Here is a 24,443-nt window from a genome sequence, read left to right as displayed (position 1 = left end):
AGGAACACAACATCTCTTATCCATTAAGACATTGCTTCACCTGACTACTCATGAACAAGTGGTACTATTATCCAACATTTGCAAATATATGAATTGCAGACACAAGAACAAATGATAAAAATTCAATTTCTACGAAGCCAGTCAGTGCACTACATATTTGAACAAAAAATCTCATTTGATATAAAATATTGGTGGTATGTTTGATTTTAATAATTAAAATATTCTGCAACATTTACTCTATTTCTGTCACCAATCTCCATCCAGATGTTTTATTAGCTCGCCTCTTTAAAGAAAACTGAGGACTTGTCATCTTGGCATTAGCCTTTTTTTCTAATCATTAGGATTTTGGTGCAAGAAAATTTAAGATATCAATGCATCACTTTATAATCATACTTTGAAACTGATATTTAGTATCTGGGTTCCTCTGGGAGTTCTATTCAAGAATCTGTTTGTGGGAAACCCTGTATTTTGAAATAGTTTGAACTAAAGTTTTTGTGGCTAGTGTAATGTTAAAGTTTGTGTGCAAGTGTTGAAAGATGTCAGTATATATTTCTTAACAATTATACAATGAAAATGATATTTGGAATCAGGGTTCCATCAGCGTTTAATTGTACTTTGCCAGGGCCTGAATTTTCGGAACATTTGCCAGGCCATCTAGACTGTTCTGTAATAGGCCTTGATATTTACTGGTCCTTGTTTAAGTTAACAATACATAAATCATTTGATCCTTTTGACAACAACTGATAGATCTGGCTATGATTGTGCTAATTTTTCATATATATATAGACTAATTGTACTGTCATTATTACTGCAAGCACATCATCATTAACAGAGATCAATTTACAAACCTGGATATTAATAAAGCCATTAAATCATATTTAATGTTAAAAAATCCATATTACCTAGATAAATTTTGACTTATAATTTGTTAACAAAAATGGCAATTTTCACTCTTGAAATTATTTTGGAAAATTGAAGTATGACCTAATTGTTCTTAAGAATGACCTTGACATAAGCTGCCTCAAGAAAGACTGATGATGAAGAGAAACAGAATGTGATAGTTACACAGCTCAAGAGAGGTAAGATATAAGTAAAGTTAAGTTACCATGAAATCAATGAAGAACTTAATTCAAGTATGAGATATTACGCTGTATCATAACTCAAAGTATACTTAATACTGAGAAAACAAACAAATCAGTGGATTTCTACAAAGTATACTTAATACTGAGAAAACAAACAAATCAGTGGATTTCTACAAAGTATACTTAATACTGAGAAAACAAACAAATCAGTGGATTTCTACAAAGTATACTCAGTGGATTTCTATATACTGAGAAAACAAACAAATCAGTGGATTTCTACAAAGTATACTTAATACTGAGAAAACAAACAAATCAGTGGATTTCTACAAAGTGTACTTAATACTGAGAAAACAAACAAATCAGTGGATTTCTACAAAGTGTACTTAATACTGAGAAAACAAACAAATCAGTGGATTTCTACAACCAAGGAAGGTATTCATCTCTAGAAATTTTATATTAAATCTGCCAGATATCATGTATCCAGGTCTTATGGTTCTGTAAAAGAAGTTGCTTGAAGAAGTTTCTGTATCTGATATGTAATTAATCTGCTATTTCAATATCTCACTGAGAAAACAAATGGTCTTTCTTTTTGAAATATTTAGTAGTTCTTTCGGAAAGTCACAGCAAACCGTATGATCACATGTAACTGATGTGAGAAGTTTTATAACAAACATCATAATCCTTCCCAGAATCTTTACAGTAACCTTTCAGCATTGGCATTTTATGTTGCCTCATGCTACACTTACCTTGAATACAGCATTAATTTCCACAAAGGAATCAAATGTTGTTGAATAAAATTCCAGGACCACTTTCCAATTTCCAGTTTCTTTAGCATACTTGATATCCTCTCTGAAATATTGACACAAAAACTCAGCGAGACTTAGACAGGATATAATTGATGACCAGATACACTACATGTTGGACCGGGATTTATTTTCAAATTCCTACCAAAGTACACACCTTGAAATTCTATTTGTTCTAATTTGTTCTTGACATCAAGGCAAATATACTGCGGAGATAATCCATTTGATGTTTAATTTTAAAAATGATCTATAATTGTCTACAGCTTTAATCAGTGTATAGTTTTGTCTCAGAACTATTTCAAGAATTTCGACATCCTTACAACAGCTTAGGACATTTGAAGATGGAAACCACCAAATTGAAGTGAAAAAGACCATTCTGTGAATTACAGTCCCATATTCCCCCCCACCCAACACCAAAAGTGAAATTGAATGTAAGAATTAGAGTGACCTATTTTTGATATACAACAACCACAGTTAACCTGTACCCAGATTATGTGAAGCGACAAGTAGTGTAGGAGATAAAGCCCACACAATTTTTTTTATCTAATGTAGGTCAAATGTCAAAATATAGGTCAGGGTAACATATTTTTGATACATGCATATATCCTTACCATATTAAATCCATAACCTAAGTGTGAAGCTCCAGTGACCAGCACTGAAGAATAGTCCAGACAAAGGTAACAGAATGACAGAAGGAATCAAGGACATATATTACAAAAACATGATATTCTCCATGATTCCCTTCTCCAGTTTAAGGTGATATGACTCACAAGTATCTCATAGGAAAGAACTTGGCTGATTGCATTAATCAGTTTTGCCAGTCAGACAAGGGCTGTTCTTTTATGAAGTAAGGACATATTGACAGCCTTTCCTTTGCTTTCTAACAGTGCTTGACTAGGATGCTTGTATTTACATGTCCTAGTATATGCCTAAAATGTTGCATTAAAAGTCTTGACAAATTGATTTGTCAGCAAACCAATTGTTTTAAGTGTTTAAATGAGTCATTTTTTATTTATTTCTTCAAACCATTACCCCTGAACACTTTATTCAACACATAAGCAGAAATTTCTTTATTTAGTACAGCTTGAAGAAATAATCTCAACGTCCCCTTACATTAACCTTGAGTGAAACAGCAAGTTCATTTTATACCTATAACTCTGTATATGTATGAATTAACATAAAAACATATCTGTCAACATATAAACTCATACCCAATGATACTGATAACCTACCTACTTACATCTAATCCTGTTTCTGTACAGAAAAAATTCAAGAAATGCTACACTGTAACTTTTCACAAATTTCATCCATATCATGAAAATCAAACTTAGATAGACTGAAATTTCACTACCTGAAAATAATGAAATATGAACATTTTGTGAATCGAAAATGCTTCCTAATTTTAATTTCAATAATGTAATTGTTTGATAGAAGGAGATTTCCTTATGATTTACCTTTATTATTACAAGTTTTCACCACAAAAAATAAATCTGCATTACATATCATTTAATCTGTTCCATACAAATATAATTGAGAAGAAGTCTCCTTGATAATTTGAATCTGTTGAGTCAGTTAGTGATGATACTGACAAGACAACAGTTGTATTAGCACTTTATGTCACCGGTGAAATTTACATGTATCTTCCTTTTTGACCAATCAAATATTTGTGATCACATTTCTTCCCCACAATATTGTGAAAATTTCATCCTTGCCACAATAATTTGCTATACAGTATCATTGATTTGAAATCAGCCCACCTTCCTTTCCTTTGAATAAGAGTTAAATGTCTTGGTCCCATGGACCTTTTAATTAATACAGACAAACACAGACCAGCATCATTATGGAACAAAAGTTGATAGGGATATTGATGGTGTGCTACCAAAAGGTTAATTTTGTATTAGCAAGGGACAGATTCTGGACAGACTCTCACTTACCTTATCTGTTCAATTGTCTTTGTTCGAACAGGGTATGCGATCTTGCTCTGAACAGGGTTAGGGCTAAGTCGACTCTTACTGGTGTTGTGGATGCTACTAGTTAGTGTTATTGTAGAGGAACTAGATGGAGCACGATGTGAACGTCCAGGGCTCAGTATAGCCGAACTACCACTTTTATCAGACTGGTAGGACACTGGCCGACTAGAAGATGTGGTGGTCAAGTGACCTTGACTGTCAATGGGAGGTAACTCTGTCTTGCTTCCCGAAGTATTTTCCAACAGGCTGGACGAAGAACTTTGACTATCAGCAGGCGACAGATCTCTTTGATGTTTACCCTTCCGACTTGGACCCAGATTTTGGAAAAAGTTTGCAATAGAATTTAATCGTCCATGCTGCTTATTTTTATCCTGAAAAAACAAATCAGATTAATTTAATTTTTTTGTGAAAATAACTTAACAATGAGAGGCCTGTGTAACTTATCTGTTCTGCAGTTTATACTTAGAAGTCACTTGATAGGAAGAAATCATCTAGGTAACTTTGGTGTTCATGTAAATAATGAAGGCAATAAAAATATTTTGATAGCCTTTTATCCCAGTCTGTACCTGAATATCATGACCCTGTCCCTAAATGTCATGACTCTAAGCCTGTTGGTTATTGAGATGAAATTGTTTAAATTGTTAAAAACTTTGAATGAATTTGACATCTGTCATGTGATCTTGATAAAGAAGTAAGGAAATTCATTTAGAAGATTTAGTAGTGCCCTTCCTCCCTGCATGCTACTGACTTAATATCAATATCAAGGGCCTATTGGTCTTAGAGAAGAAGTTGCTTTGAGATTTAAACACTTCTGATGCCTTTGACCTTCAAGATCACTTGGTAAAGGGCATTCCTTATAAAAAATTTGTAACCATTTATCCTAGGATACTACTGACCCAATATCATTTTCTATGGCCTGTTGGTTATGGAAAAGAAGTCCTTTAAAGATTTAAACACTCAGTTGCACTTTGTGTGGATATGCTAACAGTGAGTATGGTCACATTGGGGTCATATGTTTAATTTAAACCCTTTTGAGCACTTAAAAGTGGGACAAGGTCACACATTTGGACAAACTTGGTTGTTCTTTATGGCTATGAGCCTCATGATTATCAAGAAGTTGTTTCAAAGGAAAAGATGACGAAAGATGGAAAGATGATGGTGTCAAGCTACAGCATAACCTCAATTGCCCTTTGGGGTGGACAAATGACAGATACTGCACTAAAGCTAAAACTCAGTTGCCATTTACGTGGATAAGTTAATAACTAATGAGTATTGTCACATGGAGTGTCTAGTAGCTGAGCCCCAGGATAATCTGCTTTTGTCAAACATAGTAACAATTCTTCCTGGCTGATTGGAGATGCAAATTGTGATGAGCCATCTGAGTAGCAGTTTATGAAATGTAATACTGTATGTGATGAATTAGGATATCACTAGGTGACATATTTGATTTATTTCATTTTGTATCCAAATTGTTACAGACAGAAGCAAATCTTCTTGGACAGGGACATTTGGGGAAAGAGTCAGTAATGTTAATAATTTTGCTTGAGGACAAATGCATGTAAATTGGTGTATATCTGTTTCATTTGAAATTTTGATGTGATTAATATATGGAACCATGACAGTAAAAGTGGATGGACAGTTCCTTTAAAACAATCAGAAAGCACACTCCAAAAGTTTCTCTATCATATTCAACATAATGATTAATAAAAAACCCCTTTCATCCTAGCTCTTGGGGGTGTCAGATTGTGAGTCTTCAATCCAAGGGAAAAAATTATTATGTTCACAAATATGAGACTTTACTATCTTTCCTAAGGTTTAAAATCCCACTGTTATCATGAGCGCTCCTAGATGAGAAAGAATGATTATTTTTCCTGTACTCTTTCAACCACTTGTCCAACACAGGAGAATATAATAAAAAGGAAACATAAACAGATTGTAAAACTGATATCTCATTACACATGTACATGTATACTGAGAATATGACTTTGATGATACATATATAGTAGAAGGCTATACAATTTTCATGAATTTCACAGCTAATTGATAATTGATGTTAATTTATGCATTATATATGTGTATTGGAACTCCAACCACAGTTTGTTAACGGGTTCCAAAAAAATATTGTTTTCCTTTTAATTTAATGTTTCTTAACAGCATCATCAATATTGTATAATACTTCCTAGTTATGATATATATCAAAGTGACTTACACTTCTGAAATGTATAGTGGTTTTATATTTTTTATTATGTTGGTCAAGAAATGGATTGTCTAGAAAACCAGTAACATAAAAACTTGACAGTTGGAGATCTCATCTTTATCATTAATCACAGAACCAATCAGAATTATTCTACTTCTGATTTGTGACTCAAATATATAAACAAGCAGACTTCAATTTCCACCAACCAAATGAGCCTGAGAATAAGTTTTCACATGTCATAGGTCAGGGTCAAATTATCCTTGCATAATTTTCCATGAGTTGCAGTCAAATGGTACATAAACTCGAATATTGTTTCTATACTCTGGTTATTGTGTCATAACATCATCAAAATAAATGTAATTGTCATCAAATATTAATAAATTACTTCAAAAAATTGTTGGTAATAGCAAGTAAATTTGGTCAAAGTAAGGTACGAGAATTATCTATGATGGCTGATTCTTAGTATATACCCTACGGGTGCCCGATGCTTGCAACTCAGCCCCCTCTTTATACTACTTTGGCTCAAAATGTTTTCATTCAGGGGGTTGGAAGTAGGGTCTTACTTGTGGTAAAATATGGCAAAGGCATTTAGAGGCAAGACTCTTAAACACCTAGTACTAACAATATACCGACTATGTCCAATCCTGCACTGGAGCTCCCTTTATGACAAAATGGCTATGACCATTTCCCTGTTTCTTCATATTTCTTTTTTTTTAAAATAGATTTTATAGGGGTGTGTGGGAGGGCTTATAGCTTCTTTCTTTTAAGAAGGGTGGGAAGAATATCTGTCATACAGAACATATATATTATAGCTCAGTGGTTCTTTCAATCAACTTTATCATGTTCATTGTTGTGCTCAGAATGGCTAGAAAGAGAGGACAGAACCACTGTTTATGTTTATACAAAAATGAGATGGTTATGACTTGATAGCACTTGTAAGAAAAAAGTTAATGTATTGATGACAGATGATGGGTAATGGATGCTGTGTCATGGCACTACCTCATCACTCCTTTAGACCAGGTAAGCTATCAATATTGCTTTTAGATTGTACAGAAATAAAAGCCCTCTCTGAATATAAAATCAGAATTTCTTAACTAATCCTCAGGGCTTATTGCAGAGTAAATACAGTTTACTTTTGTAACTTAAATACATTCATGATTTTATGGTCTAGTTTTACTATACTTTAAACCTACAGGTAAATCAATTACCAAAAGTGTTTTTATCCTAATCTTAAATCTGGTACATATAATTCAAGCTTTTATTGATAATTTTCATTTCAAAAAAGAAGAAAATTGAGGCCTTGGGACCTGAACTCAAAACAAATTATACAAATTTATTTATAAAGATATAGTACAAACCATAGCTGCTGTAATTGAGGAAATGCAATAATTATAGTAAATCAAAAATGGTAATTTTTTCTTATCCGTTTACTTTTGAATTGGAAAAAAAGAGTACCATAATTCAAAGTGAATTCATGCAAATACTTGTAATAACTTTCTACATGATTTCTGTTTAAATGTAAACAAATGTTTTTCGTGCTGAGACTTTATTGCCTTCGAATGAATTGACATACGTACGTCTCATCTGCCAATGACAACAATGATGGGATTAATTATATTAATTACCTAGCTTGCTTTTGTCTGTCTCAGTTTCCATGGTAATATATATTTTATTCATTGAATTCATTGTATACTCTTTGATAACATGAGAATCCTAGAAAGTTTTTCAGGTGCTTTAACATCATAACATCATTATTAGTTTGATGACAAATTGTTCATTGCTCTTTAATGTGTTTCTGATCACTTTCAAGACAGAGCTCGCTTTCATGTAATTCTAATTTGACTCCTTCAATTGAAGATCTCAGATCATCTGTCAGCCATGTAATGTTTTCCACTCAGTACAAAAATGTAATATAAATCTTTATCACATAATCTCCTTGTTATCCAGTGAATTCGCCCACGTGTTATTTTTGTGTATAGGTCAGTAGTGTAATATATATCAAAGAGAGTTTTTCATTGGCTGCTACTGCAAGAAATTGATTGTGATGCCATGATCATGTTTCATCATGAATTGAAAACAGTGTAGATGTTGTGAGCACAGGTCGCCTTATAAACTAGCCTTGGCTGGTGGGAATTTCCCTTTAGGAAAAGTGTCTGGTTAGAGACTGAAAGGTTGCTTGTTCAAACCCCACCAGGGGCAGGGTGTTTTTCATTACTCTTTCCTATCATAATACTACAACAAACATACTGACAAAAATTATTTGCAAGATGTACTTCAACAAAGAGCAAATTAAACTGCAACACCATAGACCTTTGATTAATCAAAGCTGTATAAAAAGTCTTTAATGTCTGTCTGATGATGCTGAACTAAAAGTTATTACCTCGACTCCCTGATAATGGTTGCCCAGCTCCATTTGAATGAAGCAGAAAAAACCATGGCCTTTTCTCTCTATTCTTGTGCTATATTTTATGTTCTAATTATGTCTCATTATATAAAATATTTATTCTCTTTGCGACAGGGAAAAAAGATTGAGACCAATCAATAAATCAATAAATCAATAAATCATTGAATCATGTCTCATTTAAACTATGTATACACAGGTATTTGGTGGCGCAGTAATAACACTTTTCACTTAGGTGTCTTGGGTTTGATTCCTGTAAAGAACATGAACATGTATGGGGCTCACTTGAACGACAACATTGGTTTTCTTTTGGTAGTCCTGTGTCCTCCCACAGTAAGACATCCATGTGTGCTTATATTCAAGCCAACAAGATTAATTTATATAAGTTGGGAAAACTTCTTTCACAATTGTTGTAAAATAAATAAAGTTTAATATGTATACACTGTAAAATTGAGACATTCTAAAGAGAAGTTTAAACCGTAACTTTAAACTTACACTACAGATGATGAATTTCAAATAAGATCATTCTGAGCTTTCAATTTTTACAATTTGTTTTATACATAAACTTTGAGATTATTCAGCAAACGATTCCGCAAAATCATTTTTTACAAATTTTCAGAATTTACTGAGTTGTCAAGAAAAAGCCATGAGTAAGTTAAGAGAGGCATTGAAAAGTATAACAGAAAATGGTAAATAAAAAGTGATTAGCTTGTTTACATAGTTACCAATTGGTCATAGTTAATGGTTGACTCATGATCAAGATGTTCATAGAATTAGTACCAACATGTACAATATGCAGAACTGAATGTTGGATCAAACAGAAAACCAGATTAACAGAATGATTGTTAATATATTTAATATTCCAAAATTCTGTGGACTTTCGTTTATGTCTGGGATTATCATTGAATTATACTGAAAATGATATTGATTTTAATTTAGTAACAATTGTTTTTTCAACAGTGACTTTATTTTCAGTTGATAGTTGTGTGCTCTAAATTAAATGTACAAATATAATTTAAGAAGTACAGTAAAATACTTAAATGACCATAGAAAATGAAATTTGCTACCTACAGAGTACAAGCCAAGTTAGTTATCAAAGATTAATATTTGTGGGTTTTTTCTATTTGATTTAAGAATGTTATATAGAATCTCTTAATCTAATAATAAATTATCCAGTAATAGATTTTATTTCATTTGTTCCCATTGATCAAACTTTTATCTGTAATTATGTAATAAGCAAAGTCATGTGAAATGATACATCTAAGTCTTTTACCTGAAATATTATATCATTATCTTGGTTCTGGATTCCCTAACTTATGTTACATTGTAGTCTTAAAAAGCAGTCAGTTCCATATTTACTGATTGATAATTCATACTGATCTTTCTAATGAAATCTATTGGGACAAAAGATTGCAAAAAAAGAAAGGAAAAAAGACCAGTGTCAAGAAAAATGATATTAGACAATGCATTTAGCTAGCTATAACACAATTTCAGGTGGTTGACAGGACATCTGTAATCGTAGATTTTCTACTTAAATTTCCCATTAACTCCAAAACTTGCTTGAGAGATAAGTCTGGAAGAGCCAACAAATAAAAAAGTTTGATAAGAGGATTATTACTCTGTACAGGATAGAAAAATATATAGTACTGGTTAGACACTAGTTCTCTATGGCCAACATTTTAGACTTAATACCAATGCACACTGTGTGATCTATTACATGTACTCAGGTTTTACATCAACAGATAAGAAGTGATCATTAATGTTAAATACATTTAAAGCGATTTCGATGCTTAATGTGTTGACGATATCAGGGTGAACTGATCCTCACCTTATCAAGATCGGGGAGTGGCGGTTCGTCTCGACCTCTTCTCCGCTGACCACGGGCACGGGGTGGCCTGCCAGCCTCATCCCTGTTGTAGAAATTCCCACAGTTGGGGCATATAGTTCGGCTTGATCCAGGCTGACACTTAACCGTGTGGTCACATGTCTGACACGTTATGGTAGATCCTCCTCCATTTGATCGGGATGCCGCTAAAGGCATTTCTATAAAAACCGGTTAAATACCATCCATTCTTGTTTTGAGTCGAGCACCGCTTGTCACCATCTCTCCCTCTCCATTTTGGTTTACATTAGTGACGAACTATATTTTACGGAACGTAGTGTAAACAAAAACAAACGAAAGTAATTGACAATAATAAGTAAAGAATTTTTACGACACTAAAAGCTAAGGTCAGCATATCATTTATGTATAGTTTGAATGTTGATTTTAGCTTCTAATCCTTATTATACCTATGTTTCTCAACCTTATTTAGTAGTCTATTTTGCATTTTCTATCAACAAGTAACTCTCCGCAAAAGGAGATACAATTGGTACATCGGCGGGAATGAAATATGCTTACTCGTGACATTTCAGTTGTTGTGTAACACATCGAAATGAAAAGAAGTGTTGTCAATTCGTCGAAAGACGACGACAGTGACGATGAAATATGGGGATACAAATGTCTGAAACGGGAAAAGCGAGATCAAACGAAAGACTCTCAAAATGACAAAAAGTCGCAATCTCAATTTTCACGTCAAAATATTGTTAGTGCTGATAGAACCACTAGACAATTAAATAAAAATATACGAAAGAAAGCTGAGGAAAAGAAGTCATCAAAATCAAGCAAACAAGTTACTAATGGCATTAAGATAAAATCGGAAAAAAGTGAGGTTACCGACAAACATTCCCGGAAGAACGAAAAAACACCTTCAAAAAACTGCCGTCCAGAACTGCTCGAGGGATTTTGTCCTCATTGTCAAGTTCCGTATGCTGCACTCAGCTTTAAATCTCCGACATGGCATATCAACGAATGTCTGGATCGAGACATGGCAATCAATGGTAAAATAATCTTTTTGTGTTGCAGGGTTTCCAGGTGGGACACAACCCCGTTTATAGCTTTGCTTTTGAGGGATATTTACTGATATCAGTAATTAATTAGTTATATGAATGTCATCCTCGATACTCCAGGGGGTTTGCTCACTATCCATCTCTGAACCTCAAGAACATTTGAAAATTGAAGATAATAGCGATGTAATTTATTGGTCTGTAGTGGGTTTCAGGTGGGAAAAAACCTGACTGATCACAGACTCATATATGTCTTTGAAGATTACCAAGGAGTGACACCCAACTTCAGAGCCAGTACAACATACAGTTATGCAACCTTGAGATTCATGTGATATATGTCAAATGTTGAAATAGCCTTCTTGTCTTACCTTCAAGATATCGCATATGGATCCTTCCATCTTTTTCCAGGAAATGTTCCAGGGGTGCTAAGAATGATAATGAGCATAACCTGTGGAGTTTAAATGATGCTGTAATGCAGGATCATTTAATATAGAAAAACAAAGAAACATGATATATATACAGATATATGTCATAAAGTTTGGTGGTTATTTTGGAAGCATGATATGAAATAGGCAAATGAAAGCCTAAAAGCAAGCACAAGTTGATCAGTAAAATGCACATTTTGAGTTGTCTGAATCATGTCTTTACTGAAAAATGCTATTTTTAAATTTGCTTAAATTGCAAGATTTCAACAAGAGACACATGGATATATCCATATCTACCAATGCTTTACATATCGTTGTTGTTGTCATCTTCAACTAGACCCTGTTGCATTATCATCATCTTTATCAGGTGGAGGTCAAGCGGTGCTTTGATAGCACACATGTTATTCACCTAGCCATCCAGGATTCAATTCCCTGAATAGGTAGAGGTTGTCTGCAATTTCCACACAGTAAGACCCGTAACATGCTTACAACAAAAATGATTCATAAAAATTGAAATAAATAATGTTTCTGTATGTAGATAACTCATGCACATGATTGTTTATTTCGTGATTTTGATAATTTAAATAGATTTTAAAATTCACCACATTTCTAAAATGAATATACACTAGTTTCCTGTTCAGAGTTACACAGGTTGAAGAGAGGATTATTGTTTACATTTGCCTTAAAAAGAAATGAGTTTGTTTTTCAAATATGGTGAAACAGTATTTATTTTTTTAGTGATTTGCAAATGCGATTGAACCTTTAGGTTCCACACGAAATCTTGTAAAAGGTATTTTGTCAGTCAAATTATTTTAGAATCTATTAAATCATTTGACAGTATACATGGTGTGCTGCGGTAAGTGTATTGTGGGTAGTGAAGTTCCTGCCACACTTCCATTTTAAGGGTGATCTATGGCCAGCATAAGCTTGTTGGATTTTAATTACTACACACAATACCTTGTAGTACTTTACTTGCTGCATTTGCTATAAAGTACAAGACAAGCATGAAAAGTGAAGAAGAAAATACTTAAATTTCTGCAGGGCAAGTTCATTTTCTGTGAATTTGTTGGATTGTATACGTCATATTTTGACTTGTTAATTGTTTAACTATTATCTTACAGAATGTCCAGCAGGTTTGTCATGTGACAACACCTTACCAAGTCACTACTGGAAGTTCTCTCATTGGCAGCTGGCACGCTTACGAGGAAGTGGTCAAAAGACAGCCACTACAACTACAATATTGGATTCTTGTAAAGGTACATCAAAGAAAGTTCTAGATGCCTACAAACCAGAACTTTGTCCAAAATCTCCTATGGAGAAGGATGGGAATAATTGTACTAAAACAAATTTTTGAAGACTACAGGAATAATTCTTGGTCATTTATTTTATGGAAGAATTTCAGGTTTTTGGAGAATGTGACTGGTATTTTCCTATTATTTCTAGCTAGCACATTCTGAGAATTTCAATAAGTATGTGGTACAGATGGAATTTATTCATCTGAGACTTGGCTGATAATATTAGTTGTATTGACATAGGTGTTAAATGACACATATTGACAAGAATTGTAGTGGTTTTGGCTCTTACTCGGTGAACATACCCTTAATAATAGTAGTACTCTTGGGGGGTTCAGCCCAAGATTAACAGAGGGATATCATGTCTGGTTTGACAAGTGTCTGTTTTATGTTGGCCATCTTGTGAGGTGGGCGGTGAACGGTTGTATTACATGCTGTGATTGGTTTGAGGCTACTTTCAGTTCCAATATGGGTAGGTTCACAGGGATGATATAAAAGTCACACACGTGTGTTTGTGTGTGCCTTTCCTGCTGGAGATTTATAAGTTTCTGCAGCTACGACTTACACTTTGACACCAAAGCAAGGCACATGTATTTATGTAATTCGTCATTACACTAGTGACTACTGACATGTTACACCATGTAATTTGAACATTTTAGGCTGTCTGTCAACAAACTTCACAAGGGCTTCGTAATGTTTAATGTGAAGGTTTTCTGAGGCAAATGACTGGAGATTTCACCTGTCTCAAAGGCAGAAATATACATTGTCCTCTAGATTAGTGAATCATTTAGACCAGATTGCTATCAATCACAGCCAATTAGTCAATAATTTGTGTGGAAACTGCACAGGAACCATGAACCTATGTCATGTCGTTCATTTTGCCATATTTTGGGTTTTATTTTCTATTTTTGTGACTGATTTTATTAAGTTATATTTTCATACTGGCTTTACACTCTGAGTTTTCCTTATTTATTTATTTGTTTACTTTTGTCGATAATTTATTTATCCATACATGATATTGATAATTTAACATCATCTTCAGGATCTTTCTTAAAACTTTACTAATCAGAAGAAAAAAAAGTAGGTGCTGTAGTGAGCTGACTTTTGGCCACTTTTTTGTCTCTAGTTACTTGATTCCAGCCCTGTTCTACTAGTGCATCTGAAGAATTATACACTCACCTGATATGTGACAAACTCTTGCCTCCTGAACCCAACTACTACAAGTAAAATCTCCTGTAACAATCTCTATACATGTATCTTGCCCCAGTGATCTTTGGTACTAAAAAGATTGATTTTAGAATATTCCTGCAAATGTTAGGTTGTTTTTTATTCATACTTGGTTTCTTTTTTACTTAATTTTTTACGTATAATCTATGTTAAATTGATTTAGACATTTTCCATTTAGCTTAACTCCACTTAACTACCTAGTTAATTGTTATTGCAGTGATCAACAAGGAACTCTATTACAATTTCCATTTGTTTGGTATAGTACTGTACATGTCTAAACTTTATCATGTTCATATTACAGCCTTTGTCCCTTGTTTATTTTCATTTTTAATATCTTCTATTTTAAGGGGGTTGGGAGGGGGGAGTTCTTCATGTCACAGACAAAGAGTATCAAATCCATGGAAATTCTCCTGTCTAAAACACATTTCTTTTGGAAAATACATTCACTTACATACACTGATATCTTGATACTAACATTAAAGTAAAAGTATTAATATAAGTTTTCGACAGCTTAGTCCAGTGATGTTTGTGTAATCAGTCTGATTATGAAAATTTACAACTAAACCACTAGTACACATATAAACTACCAATACGTTGTATTTTTCAGATCAACAAAGCAGTTCTCATGTGAACATAAACTTGTTGGATGGGAATCGGCCAGGACACTCCAGAAATGAAGGCAGTGAAAAGTACAAAACATGTGATATTACAACAGTTGTCTCAGGTGAAGAAAGTTCTAACAATATTGTAACAGTGACTTCAGCTGCTAACCACAACAAGGAGAAAAATAGTTGTGAATCAGATGAGGAAAAGGGCATGGATGAAATGTTGGTTGATACTTTTGACGGAGACTCTGACAAAACTACGGGTTTGAGTTCCTCACCATGTTCTGTTTCTACAGATAAAGAAGCAGGGTCTAGTAAGAGCAATAATTTAGCTATAAATATTCATTCAGATGAAGGAATCAGTTTCAGTCCATTGTCTAGTCCTAGAGCAGAAAGTCCTGCATCCACCAAATCTTTTTCTCAAGGAAGGTTGGTTAATTATTTCAGCATAAACAATGATATGAAGCAGAATTCTTCTTCACCAACTGAAAAAGGGTTGCCTTTTACAACCCCAACCAAGTCTATGCCTTCATTGTCAGGTAAAAAGACCAGGAAAAGTACTGTTAAGAAGAATTCTGGTAACGATATGCTTGAAACTGATGACCCTGCTGGGAACAAATTGCCCAAAGTCAACCAGCAATCTGTGCAGTCTTTTTTCAAATCTAAAAATGCCAAAAAAGCTCTTTTTGAAAAATTGCTTGATGATACCAGTTCAGTTGAAGGAGCATCATCATGTGTATTAAAGGGAAGTGATTGTGAACAAGTAGCATCAGTGATTAATGTGAAAAGATCTGACCTGAAAAAAGAGAAAGATATTGGGACAGATTTTGATGATGAATCACAAACCCTTGTGGAAAAAGATTCAGACACACACAATATACTCTTTGACACCAAACAACACAGAAATGAAAGATTGGAGGAAAGTAACAGTAATGACTGTGATGGTAGCAGAATGAAGGAACAAATATCTGGAAGAAGTAATATCAAACAAGAGTGTGTCACAAAGGAAAACACAGAAAAGTCACAGACAATTGCAAAGAACAACAAAAATGCTTTCAGTATTTTGATGGACCAAACAAAATCCAAAATTACTAGGCAAAGTACAACTCCTCAAAGCCAGGTTAGTCCTGGAAAGGTGGATGCTATGGCAATGTTAATGAAAGCAAAACAGTGGGGAAAGGACAGAAACAGAAATACCACAGAAGAAAGTTCTAATAAATCTGTTCCTGTACAATCAACATCAGCGGGCAACAGATCTGAGGGAAACAGCGTTGACATGAGAATTCCTCAACCAGAGAAAAAGCAGTGGGGCGGACAGAGACAATGTCCTTTTTACAAGAAAATGCCTGGTAATATATAATGATATACTAAAATGTTTGCCCTTTTATACAATGAATATACCCATGTGTGTTACCTGATGTAATACACATGTAGTGTATTGTGATATCAGGATTAGATAATGAAGAAAAATGTCATACATCCTCAGATTAAATTACAACATCACAAAGGATAACAGACATATAGAGCCGAGAGGGCTGCAGATTTGACATGGAAAAATGTGTTTCAGCAGTATTAATATTTGCCAAAATAATTGATTATTCGTAAAAATCGATACGAAATCTATTCTCATGTATTCTCTTTTTATGAAACACATCAGAAAATTTTCATTTTAGCTTGGCAAAGCTCAAGGCTTGTTGAAATTCAGAATTTACATATAAGCTGCTATGTATAGAATATGTGATATGTTTTTCAATTGAACATTTTTGCAATTATTCAGTATGTACATTTAAATAAAACATTTGATAATAGGTGAGTAGTTTTTAATTACTTAAATATTACATATCTGAACTTAATCTGTAGTATGGTAAAAACTGAATTCAAAATTTACCCATTAATTTACGGCAAGAATCCTTACACAAATATGAAACTCATCATATATATATATCCAGGGAAATGAAATAAATTTCATATTCAATTAATCGCTGGCTCCTAACATTTTGCAGGGTAATAATAAATTCCGGTAAGGAGAAAAAAAAGGATGTTTGGGAAAAAATCTTAAATGCTTTTTTCCAATTCTTTTTTGCAGGTACAGGAATTACTGTGGATGCTTTCAGCTTTGGAACAATACCAGAGTGCTCTGCTTATTTCCTGTCCCATTTTCATGCCGACCACTACAGAGGCCTTACAAAGAAGTTCAAACATCCAGTTTATTGTAGCAAGGTACATAATATAGCAAAAATCACCTGATACAGTTCAAAGTTAAAATGTGAAATTATGTAAGGACTGATTACAAAAATAAGGCAGTAAAACACTCTTCAATGTTTAGAGAGAAAAAAGATAAGTTAAGAAAAATGGTTTTCAGTATGACCTAGGTATTGGGATGATGGATGAAATTTAGGTGGATATTGGGAATCTTCAATTGACCCTGAAATTTTGTAGTTTCTACCATAGCAGTGTAAGTGTATTTCTGGAAGACTTTGACCTCTTCAACAGCATTAAGAAATTTTATTTAGATCTAGATTTGTTTGTGTTATCACTGCAATAGCCAATTTGGTACATCAGGATAAAACTGGAGATATTTGCTGATTTTATAAGAATATTTTTTTAATTTTCATATCTTTTCATTCATTTTATGGAGTCAAGAGAGGAACTTGAGACATACTTTAATATGCAGGAATGACTGGAAGTTTATGTCAATATATTATGGATACAGAATATTTTCATCCACCCGTATGAAATTAAGTAATTTATGCCCACAGATAACTGCAAACCTTGTAGAAAGAAGACTGAAAGTGGACCAACAATACCTTCATGCTCTTCCAATGGCCTGCCCCACTGTTGTAGAAGGAGTGGAAGTCACACTGCTAGAGGCAAACCAGTGAGTTTTCAGGTAGTCTTTATGTAATTTTGAATGTTAGCCTTAAATTGTAAAATTATGATAACTTGATAGAGAAATGATTTTTGGGACTCAAATATTTGAGTGTTGGACTCCTACTTTTCCTTAGGGACTCTCGGAGATTTTGAGAACCAACTATATCTCTTTGTAAATGGACTCATTAAAAATTTTGGTATTGGTGTTCAGGACTAAACACAAAAAATCCAACAAAAAATTCTCATAAGGATGCAATTTTGCTATCTAAGAAAAATAATTTATATTGTGAAATTCCAATTTTTTTCTGCAATATATATTGCTAGTCAGTTTTATCAGTTCAAAACAAATTAAGCTCATGTCTTTTCAGTGCTTTAGATGAGGATAAACATTTTAAATTCATGAAAACATGATTTTCCCTGAAACTTAAATATAATTTCATATCAGGGACAATACTAGTCTGCTTTGAGTGACTGTTTGCTTCATTTACAGTTGCCCAGGTTCCGTGCTGTTCCTCTTTAAGCTCAAAGGAGGTAGGATATACCTCCACACTGGAGATTTCCGTGCATGCATAGCTATGGAGAGTTATCCAGCCCTGAACAGTATTCATATCAACCAGCTTTACCTGGATACAACGTAAGTCAATGTCTTCTTGTCTGCCATGGTTATTGGTCAGTGCTTGTAAACAAATTACTAATTTCTAAACAAGATTAGTAGTATTTCAACCTCTCTCCTGAATGGTCAAATGTGAAATTTGGTTTAATAAAACTTAAAGTCATTTTTGTTTCAGAAAGATGTCTTCCATTGTTATGAACTTATATTTGAAAACAGAAATTTCATTTTTTCTTCAGTTATTGTGATCCTACCTACACATTCCCACCTCAGCAAGAAGTCATAGACTTTGCTGTGTCTGTTGTCAAAGAGAAATTGAAGGAAAATGCCAAGACGCTCGTTGTATGTGGCAGTTATACTATTGGGAAAGAGAGAATCTTCACAGGTATATTCATGACAATTTTGGGTATTGCATAGTTCTTTTTTATTTTTGGGTCGCATTAGCTATGTCGGATAAAGTGTTGGCATACCGAATCTCAGGCGAAGAAACTGAGGTGTGTGATTCAACACTGTACACCAGTGGTAGTTGTGTTTCTCAGGAAGCTGGAAATGGGCCATTTTATGCTGGGCTAGCTCAGGTCATTAAATTTCTCACATGTCTATAAATTTGCATCCATGTGAGAATTTGATTCACTGAAAATATTGTTTGGTATGTAATTTTGCACTTGAATTAACGCAAATAATACCAACTGTAATACTGATGGGTTATCAAGGGTCAGTGAACACAATATATCAAAATGTTTGTATTGAGTATCTGATATTGAGTTACCTTTTCATGTTAAATTTATATAACAAAAACAGTGTTCATTTCAAATTGATATGACTTTGTCATGAATGTAAGATTCATTAACTCATTTAAAGTAGAAAATCAGCGAATACTCTCCAGTGCTGTATATTAGTGTGGGATTTGAATTTGCAATATATGTATTAGTGATCTTTAAAGATGAAGTTCAATAACAAACATTTTTATGGTGAATCAGAATATAAGAAATGCATGTTATATACCTGTGCATGGATACCAATGGATACATATCACTTTCCAAAGTTAATCCTCTTAAACCAGTACTAATTGGAACAGCAAATTATTAGCCCTAAACAGCTATTGCCAATGCCTTAAATGGTTAGATCTGTGCCCTTTGTTACAGCTATCACCAATACCAAGAACAGTAAGATCAGTGTGCTTTATTACAGTTCTAGCCAATGCCTTGAACAGTAAAATCTGTGTCCTTTGTAGTAAGATCTGTGTCCTATGTTACAGCTATTTCCGAGGATTAGAGCAGAAAGATTTGCGTCCTTTGTTATAAGATCTGTGTCCTTTGAAGTAAGATCTGTGGCCTTTGTAGTAAGATCTGTGTCCTTTGTAATAAGATCTGTGTCCTTTGTAGTAAGATCTGTGTCCTTTGTAGTAAGATCTGTGTCCTTTGTAGTAAGATCTGTGTCCTTTGTAGTAAGATCTGTGGCCTTTGTAGTAAGATCTGTGTCCTTTGAAGTAAGAATCTGTGTCCTTTGTAGTAAGATCTGTGTACTTTGTAATAAGATCTGTGTCCTTTGTAGTAAGATCTGTGTCCTTTGTAGTAAGATCTGTGGCCTTTGTAGTAAGATCTGTGTACTTTGTAGTAAGATCTGTGTCCTTTGTAGTAAGATCTGTGTCTTTTGTAGTAAGATCTGTGTCTTTTGTAGTAAGATCTGTATCCATTGTAGTAAGATCTGTGTCCTTTGTAATAAGATCTGTGCCCTTTGTAATAAGATCTGTGTTCTATGTATTAAGATCTGTGTCCTTTGTAGTAAGATCTGTGTACTTTGTAATAAGATCTGTGTCCTTTGTAGTAAGATCTGTGTCCTTTGTAGTAAGATCTGCATCCTTTGTAGTAAGATCTGTGTCTTTTGTAATAAGATCTGTGTCCTTTGTAGTAAGATCTGTGTCCTTTGTAGTAAGATCTGCGTCCTTTGTAGTAAGATCTGTGTCCTTTGAAGTAAGATCTGTGGCCTTGTAGTAAGATCTGTGGCCTTTGAAGTAAGATCTGTGGCCTTTGTAGTAAGATCTGTGGCCTTTGTAGTAAGATCTGCGTCCTTTGTAATAAGATCTGTGTTCTATGTATTAAGATCTGTGTCCTTTGTAGTAAGATCTGTGTACTTTGTAATAAGATCTGTGTCCTTTGTAGTAAGATCTGTGGCCTTTGTAGTAAGATTTGCGTCCTTTGTTATAAGATCTGTGTCCTTTGAAGTAAGAATCTGTGTCCTTTGTAGCAAAATCTGTGGCCTTTGTATTAAGGTCTGTGTCCTTTGTAGTAAGATCTGCTTCCTTTGTAGTAAGATCTGCGTCCTTTGTAATAAGATCTGTGTCCTTTGTAGTAAGATCTGCGTCCTTTGTAATAAGATCTGTGTCCTTTGTAGTAAGATCTGTGTCCTTTGTAGTAAGATCTGTGTCCTTTGTAGTAAGATCTGTGTCCTTTGTAGTAAGATCTGTGGCCTTTGTAGTAAGATCTGTGTCCTTTGAAGTAAGAATCTGTGTCCTTTGTAGCAAAATCTGTGGCCTTTGTATTAAGGTCTGTGTCCTTTATTACAGCTATTGCCAACGCCTTGAACAGTAAGATCTGTGTGACTGAGGAGAAAAAGACAGTGCTGGATTGTCTTGAGGACCGTAAGCTTCAGGAGTCCATCACTTTGAGTCCAAGTAAAGCTAGGGTTCATGTCCTTCAGATGGGCAAACTTAATCCAAAGGTACGTATGAAAACAGACCAAAGTTGACCTCTTAACAAATTCAAATTAGATAAAGTGTAACCAAATTTTCATTATATGACATGAATTTTAAGAAAGTTCATGGCACCAATAATTTCCAGAATGTACTCATTACAGGACTGTGTAACAGCAAGATTTTATTCTGTTGAATATTGTTAAATCATGTTTTTATTTTCATTTATTTCATAGTTACTCTTCTTCCTTAGAAAATCCACACAAATTGAGTCCCATGAAAAAACAGTGTATAAGATTTTACAATAGGTGCGAGTACATTTATTGATAGACAAAGTCTGTGTTCAATTACAGTCTGATGCCACTGGTTTCATTACGTTGTTCTATTTTGTTAGACACTTGGGGATTACATGGCAAATCTGAAAAGTTATACAGAGGTTATAGCTTTTGAACCAACTGGTTGGACCCATAGCAACAAGATCACCTCCCTGGACCAGCTGAGGCCAAAGTTCAGCAGGAATGGGATACACATATATGGTAAGAAATGTGGCAAAATGCTGTTCCAGCTTTACTCTTCAATGTTTCTTTATTTCTTAAAAAATATTTTTTGTGATAAGTTATTTTTAAGGTAAGACTGGACTTCATTGTTAAGTTCAAAGACCTCATTGCTAGATTACTGTTAATGTACATATTTTAGAGATAATCTATTTTAGTACTGTGCCCTGAAAGTATTGCATTAAATATGATTACACCAATTGCAGTTTTTATATGCTGTTTATGTAGCAAGTACTAAGAATGCAGAAATTAATCACTGCTCTATAATTATGAACTTCGTCTTTTGGAAATACATTTTTAAGCCGCCATTGGCTGTACAGCTTATTGTTATTCTATCCACTGGGTTATCCTGCAAGGATTTCTGTTAACACCCTGCCATTTTTGTCTGCTAATTAAGTATATTGTGTGTAGGCTAACAGTACTAACCAATGGGAATTAGTAGTAACACAACACTCCGATATTTATTAGTTAATTTATCTGTGAAATCATCATAATTTGTTTGTGAATTTACTTTAATTTGTCTGTTAATTTACTTGAATTTGTTAAGCAGTGACAAATTTTGTAGGTCACTGGGTTAAAATGTCAAGTCTTTTTGTGTCGCCTGCAGAGCTGGCGGACACTTAGGGATCACTTTGTCCGTCGTCATGTGTCAGCGTCGTCCGTACAAAAGCTTTCCGGACTTTTTTCGGTAATGCTGTGAGTTATCAAAATAAAGTTTGGAATATGGCTTCTCGTTGCAAGGGTACAGATTAAGTTTGATTCCCGGCTGTCTGTGACCCTTTTTGGCAGAGTTTTGCCCCTTTCAACTTAGAAAATTTCTCAGGAATATTGCTTTGTGCAGTTTTCCCTTTATGCTTATAGTTATAGAAATGAAATTTGGTATTACAACTTTATGGTTGATCGTTGCACATCCAGTTCAATTTCTGGGTGACCGTGACACTTTATGCAGGCAACACATACAATTCCGAGGAACTCTTGTTTAATTAATACTGAGGTTTGATTACATTTCCACCAAGATTGTTGAGTATGGATACATTACAGGTCTACATTATACATTCCTGGTCTAATTCCATGTTTTTAATCTAGATGAAAAGAAAGAGAAAACCCCCAAGCTTCATGTTAGTTTACTTTATCCATACATCTAATAATCAACATTGCAACATATGTCATAGTTGTCCTTCAGATGGCATATTAATAAACATCTTGTCAATGACTTCAGTAATGTTTTGATATTTTTTAGAAATATATTATTGGTTTGAACTTCGATTTTTCTAAGTCTGCATATTGTCTTATGTTCCCTGAATGAACAATACTATTCTACATAAGTGAATCACTATATGATGTTTTACAAATCTACTAATTCACTGATTTTTTTCTGTACATATGTAAATTTTTCAAATATACAATTCATAACTAAGAGTATTGAATCAGATACCATGGATGATATTAATGGTACTTTGTAGTTCAGTTTTATAAGGACATTATACAATGTTCTTTGTATGTTGAGACTTTTCCATGCAGATCCTTCTGTCATACTGGACAGTGTATGTAAGGTGGGCTCTGATTGGTCAAAACCTAGAAGATCCATATTTTCACACTCGAGTTATTTTTTGAGACTTTCTAATGCAAAACACTTAGTGATTGGCTACTAAGAGAGGTAATGTGACCAATATCAGTCCAGAACAAGTGGCATATTACTTCAGAGGTAGAATGAAACAAAGGGAAGTAACTCTGGGAGATCAGAATGGTGGTAATATAGCTGAAATTAAAATCTGACTGAAGATATCATTTTTCTTACAGGTGTCCCATACAGTGAACACAGCAGTTACTTGGAGATGAAACGATTTACACAGTTTATCAAACCAGACAAGATTTTACCTACAGTCAACAATGGTAATTCCAGAGCCAGAACAAAGATGGAGAAGTTGTTCAAATCCTGGATGGAAGAGTTGAAAATAAACAACAAAAACCAGAATCTACACAGTACTAAACAGGGTACCTTAAAATCCTGGATGTCTTAAATATGGAACTATCTCTTAAAAAAAAAATGTGTTGTTTTTATATTTTTGCTATTACGGGTATACCATCCCCTTGCATACAATGTTGCTGATATTGAAATGTGGGTCATATTTAGCATGTTTTGCTGCAGTAAGCCTAGGTGGTAAACATCTGACCTATTTACGCAAAGTCAGGGGGTGGGCTTATTTAAAGACAATGAAAGATAATATTTTTCATGATTCTACTGAACAAAATCTTTATTATTGGTTTATGGTCAGATAAATAAATTACACTGTGAAAAATAATAAAGATTGTAATATATCTGTTAATATATGTTTGTGGAGCTATGCATATTCCTTAATGTTCTGTGATATTAGTAATAGACAATGTACATGGTGAGAATAGAATTTATATTTCATATCTATGTATTTCATCCTAAATAGGGATGATAAAATGTTACTGTTAGGATTTATCAAACATGTTCAGAAGAAACAAGTTGTTGTCTTATGTCCTATAAGTGTTTAAATCCTGAAAACAGTTGTAAGCATTGATATGTATAGTTAATTTTTAGACTTAACTTTATTAAAAAATTATTGTGAAACAAGTTTTTACCACTTGTATTAATCACTCTTGTTAGACTGAATGGAATTGTCTGGAATGGGGTCTTGATTTGGAATAAAACTGGAGTACCCAGGGAAAGCTGGCCTGGCAGGTGACCACATTCCCTTTCATGTCGGTTCCTGGAATCAAAACTCCAGACTTATAGGTGAAAGACAAGTGTGTTATCACTGTACCACCCAACCACACTGTATAATCTGGCCACAGTGAGCACA

General features: G+C 34.0%; 2 protein-coding genes across 2 annotated transcripts in view; one reads left to right on the top strand and one right to left on the bottom strand.

The window, feature by feature from the left end:
- Positions 1–10,494, bottom strand: part of LOC132552861 (probable E3 ubiquitin-protein ligase HECTD2) — a 36,917-nt gene extending 26,423 nt beyond the window's left edge. The window contains exons 1-3 of the mRNA XM_060217051.1: positions 10,282–10,494; positions 3,820–4,226; positions 1,829–1,931 (exon numbers count right to left, since the gene is read on the bottom strand). Coding sequence (XP_060073034.1) covers positions 1,829–1,931; positions 3,820–4,226; positions 10,282–10,494 — 723 coding nt within the window. The remainder of the gene's footprint in view (positions 1–1,828; positions 1,932–3,819; positions 4,227–10,281) is intronic.
- Positions 10,495–10,885: 391 nt separating this feature from the next.
- LOC132552839 (DNA cross-link repair 1A protein-like) lies at positions 10,886–23,996 on the top strand. The gene is made up of 10 exons (XM_060217030.1): positions 10,886–11,330; positions 12,883–13,017; positions 14,888–16,234; positions 16,972–17,105; positions 17,645–17,763; positions 18,247–18,390; positions 18,606–18,751; positions 20,933–21,087; positions 21,453–21,594; positions 23,413–23,996. The coding sequence occupies exons 1-10, from the start codon at positions 10,886–10,888 to the stop codon at positions 23,631–23,633; spliced, it is 2,988 nt and encodes a 995-aa protein (XP_060073013.1). The 3' UTR covers positions 23,634–23,996.
- The last annotated feature ends 447 nt before the right edge of the window (positions 23,997–24,443 follow it).

The sequence above is a fragment of the Ylistrum balloti genome, unplaced genomic scaffold (genome assembly GCF_031769215.1).
Source record: "Ylistrum balloti isolate Yb309-2 unplaced genomic scaffold, AGI_CSIRO_Ybal_v1 Utg370282, whole genome shotgun sequence".
In the NCBI taxonomy this organism is placed as follows: domain Eukaryota; kingdom Metazoa; phylum Mollusca; class Bivalvia; order Pectinida; family Pectinidae; genus Ylistrum; species Ylistrum balloti.
The sequence above is the reverse complement of the archived record's forward strand: the minus strand, read 5'-3'. Positions and strand labels throughout refer to the sequence as shown.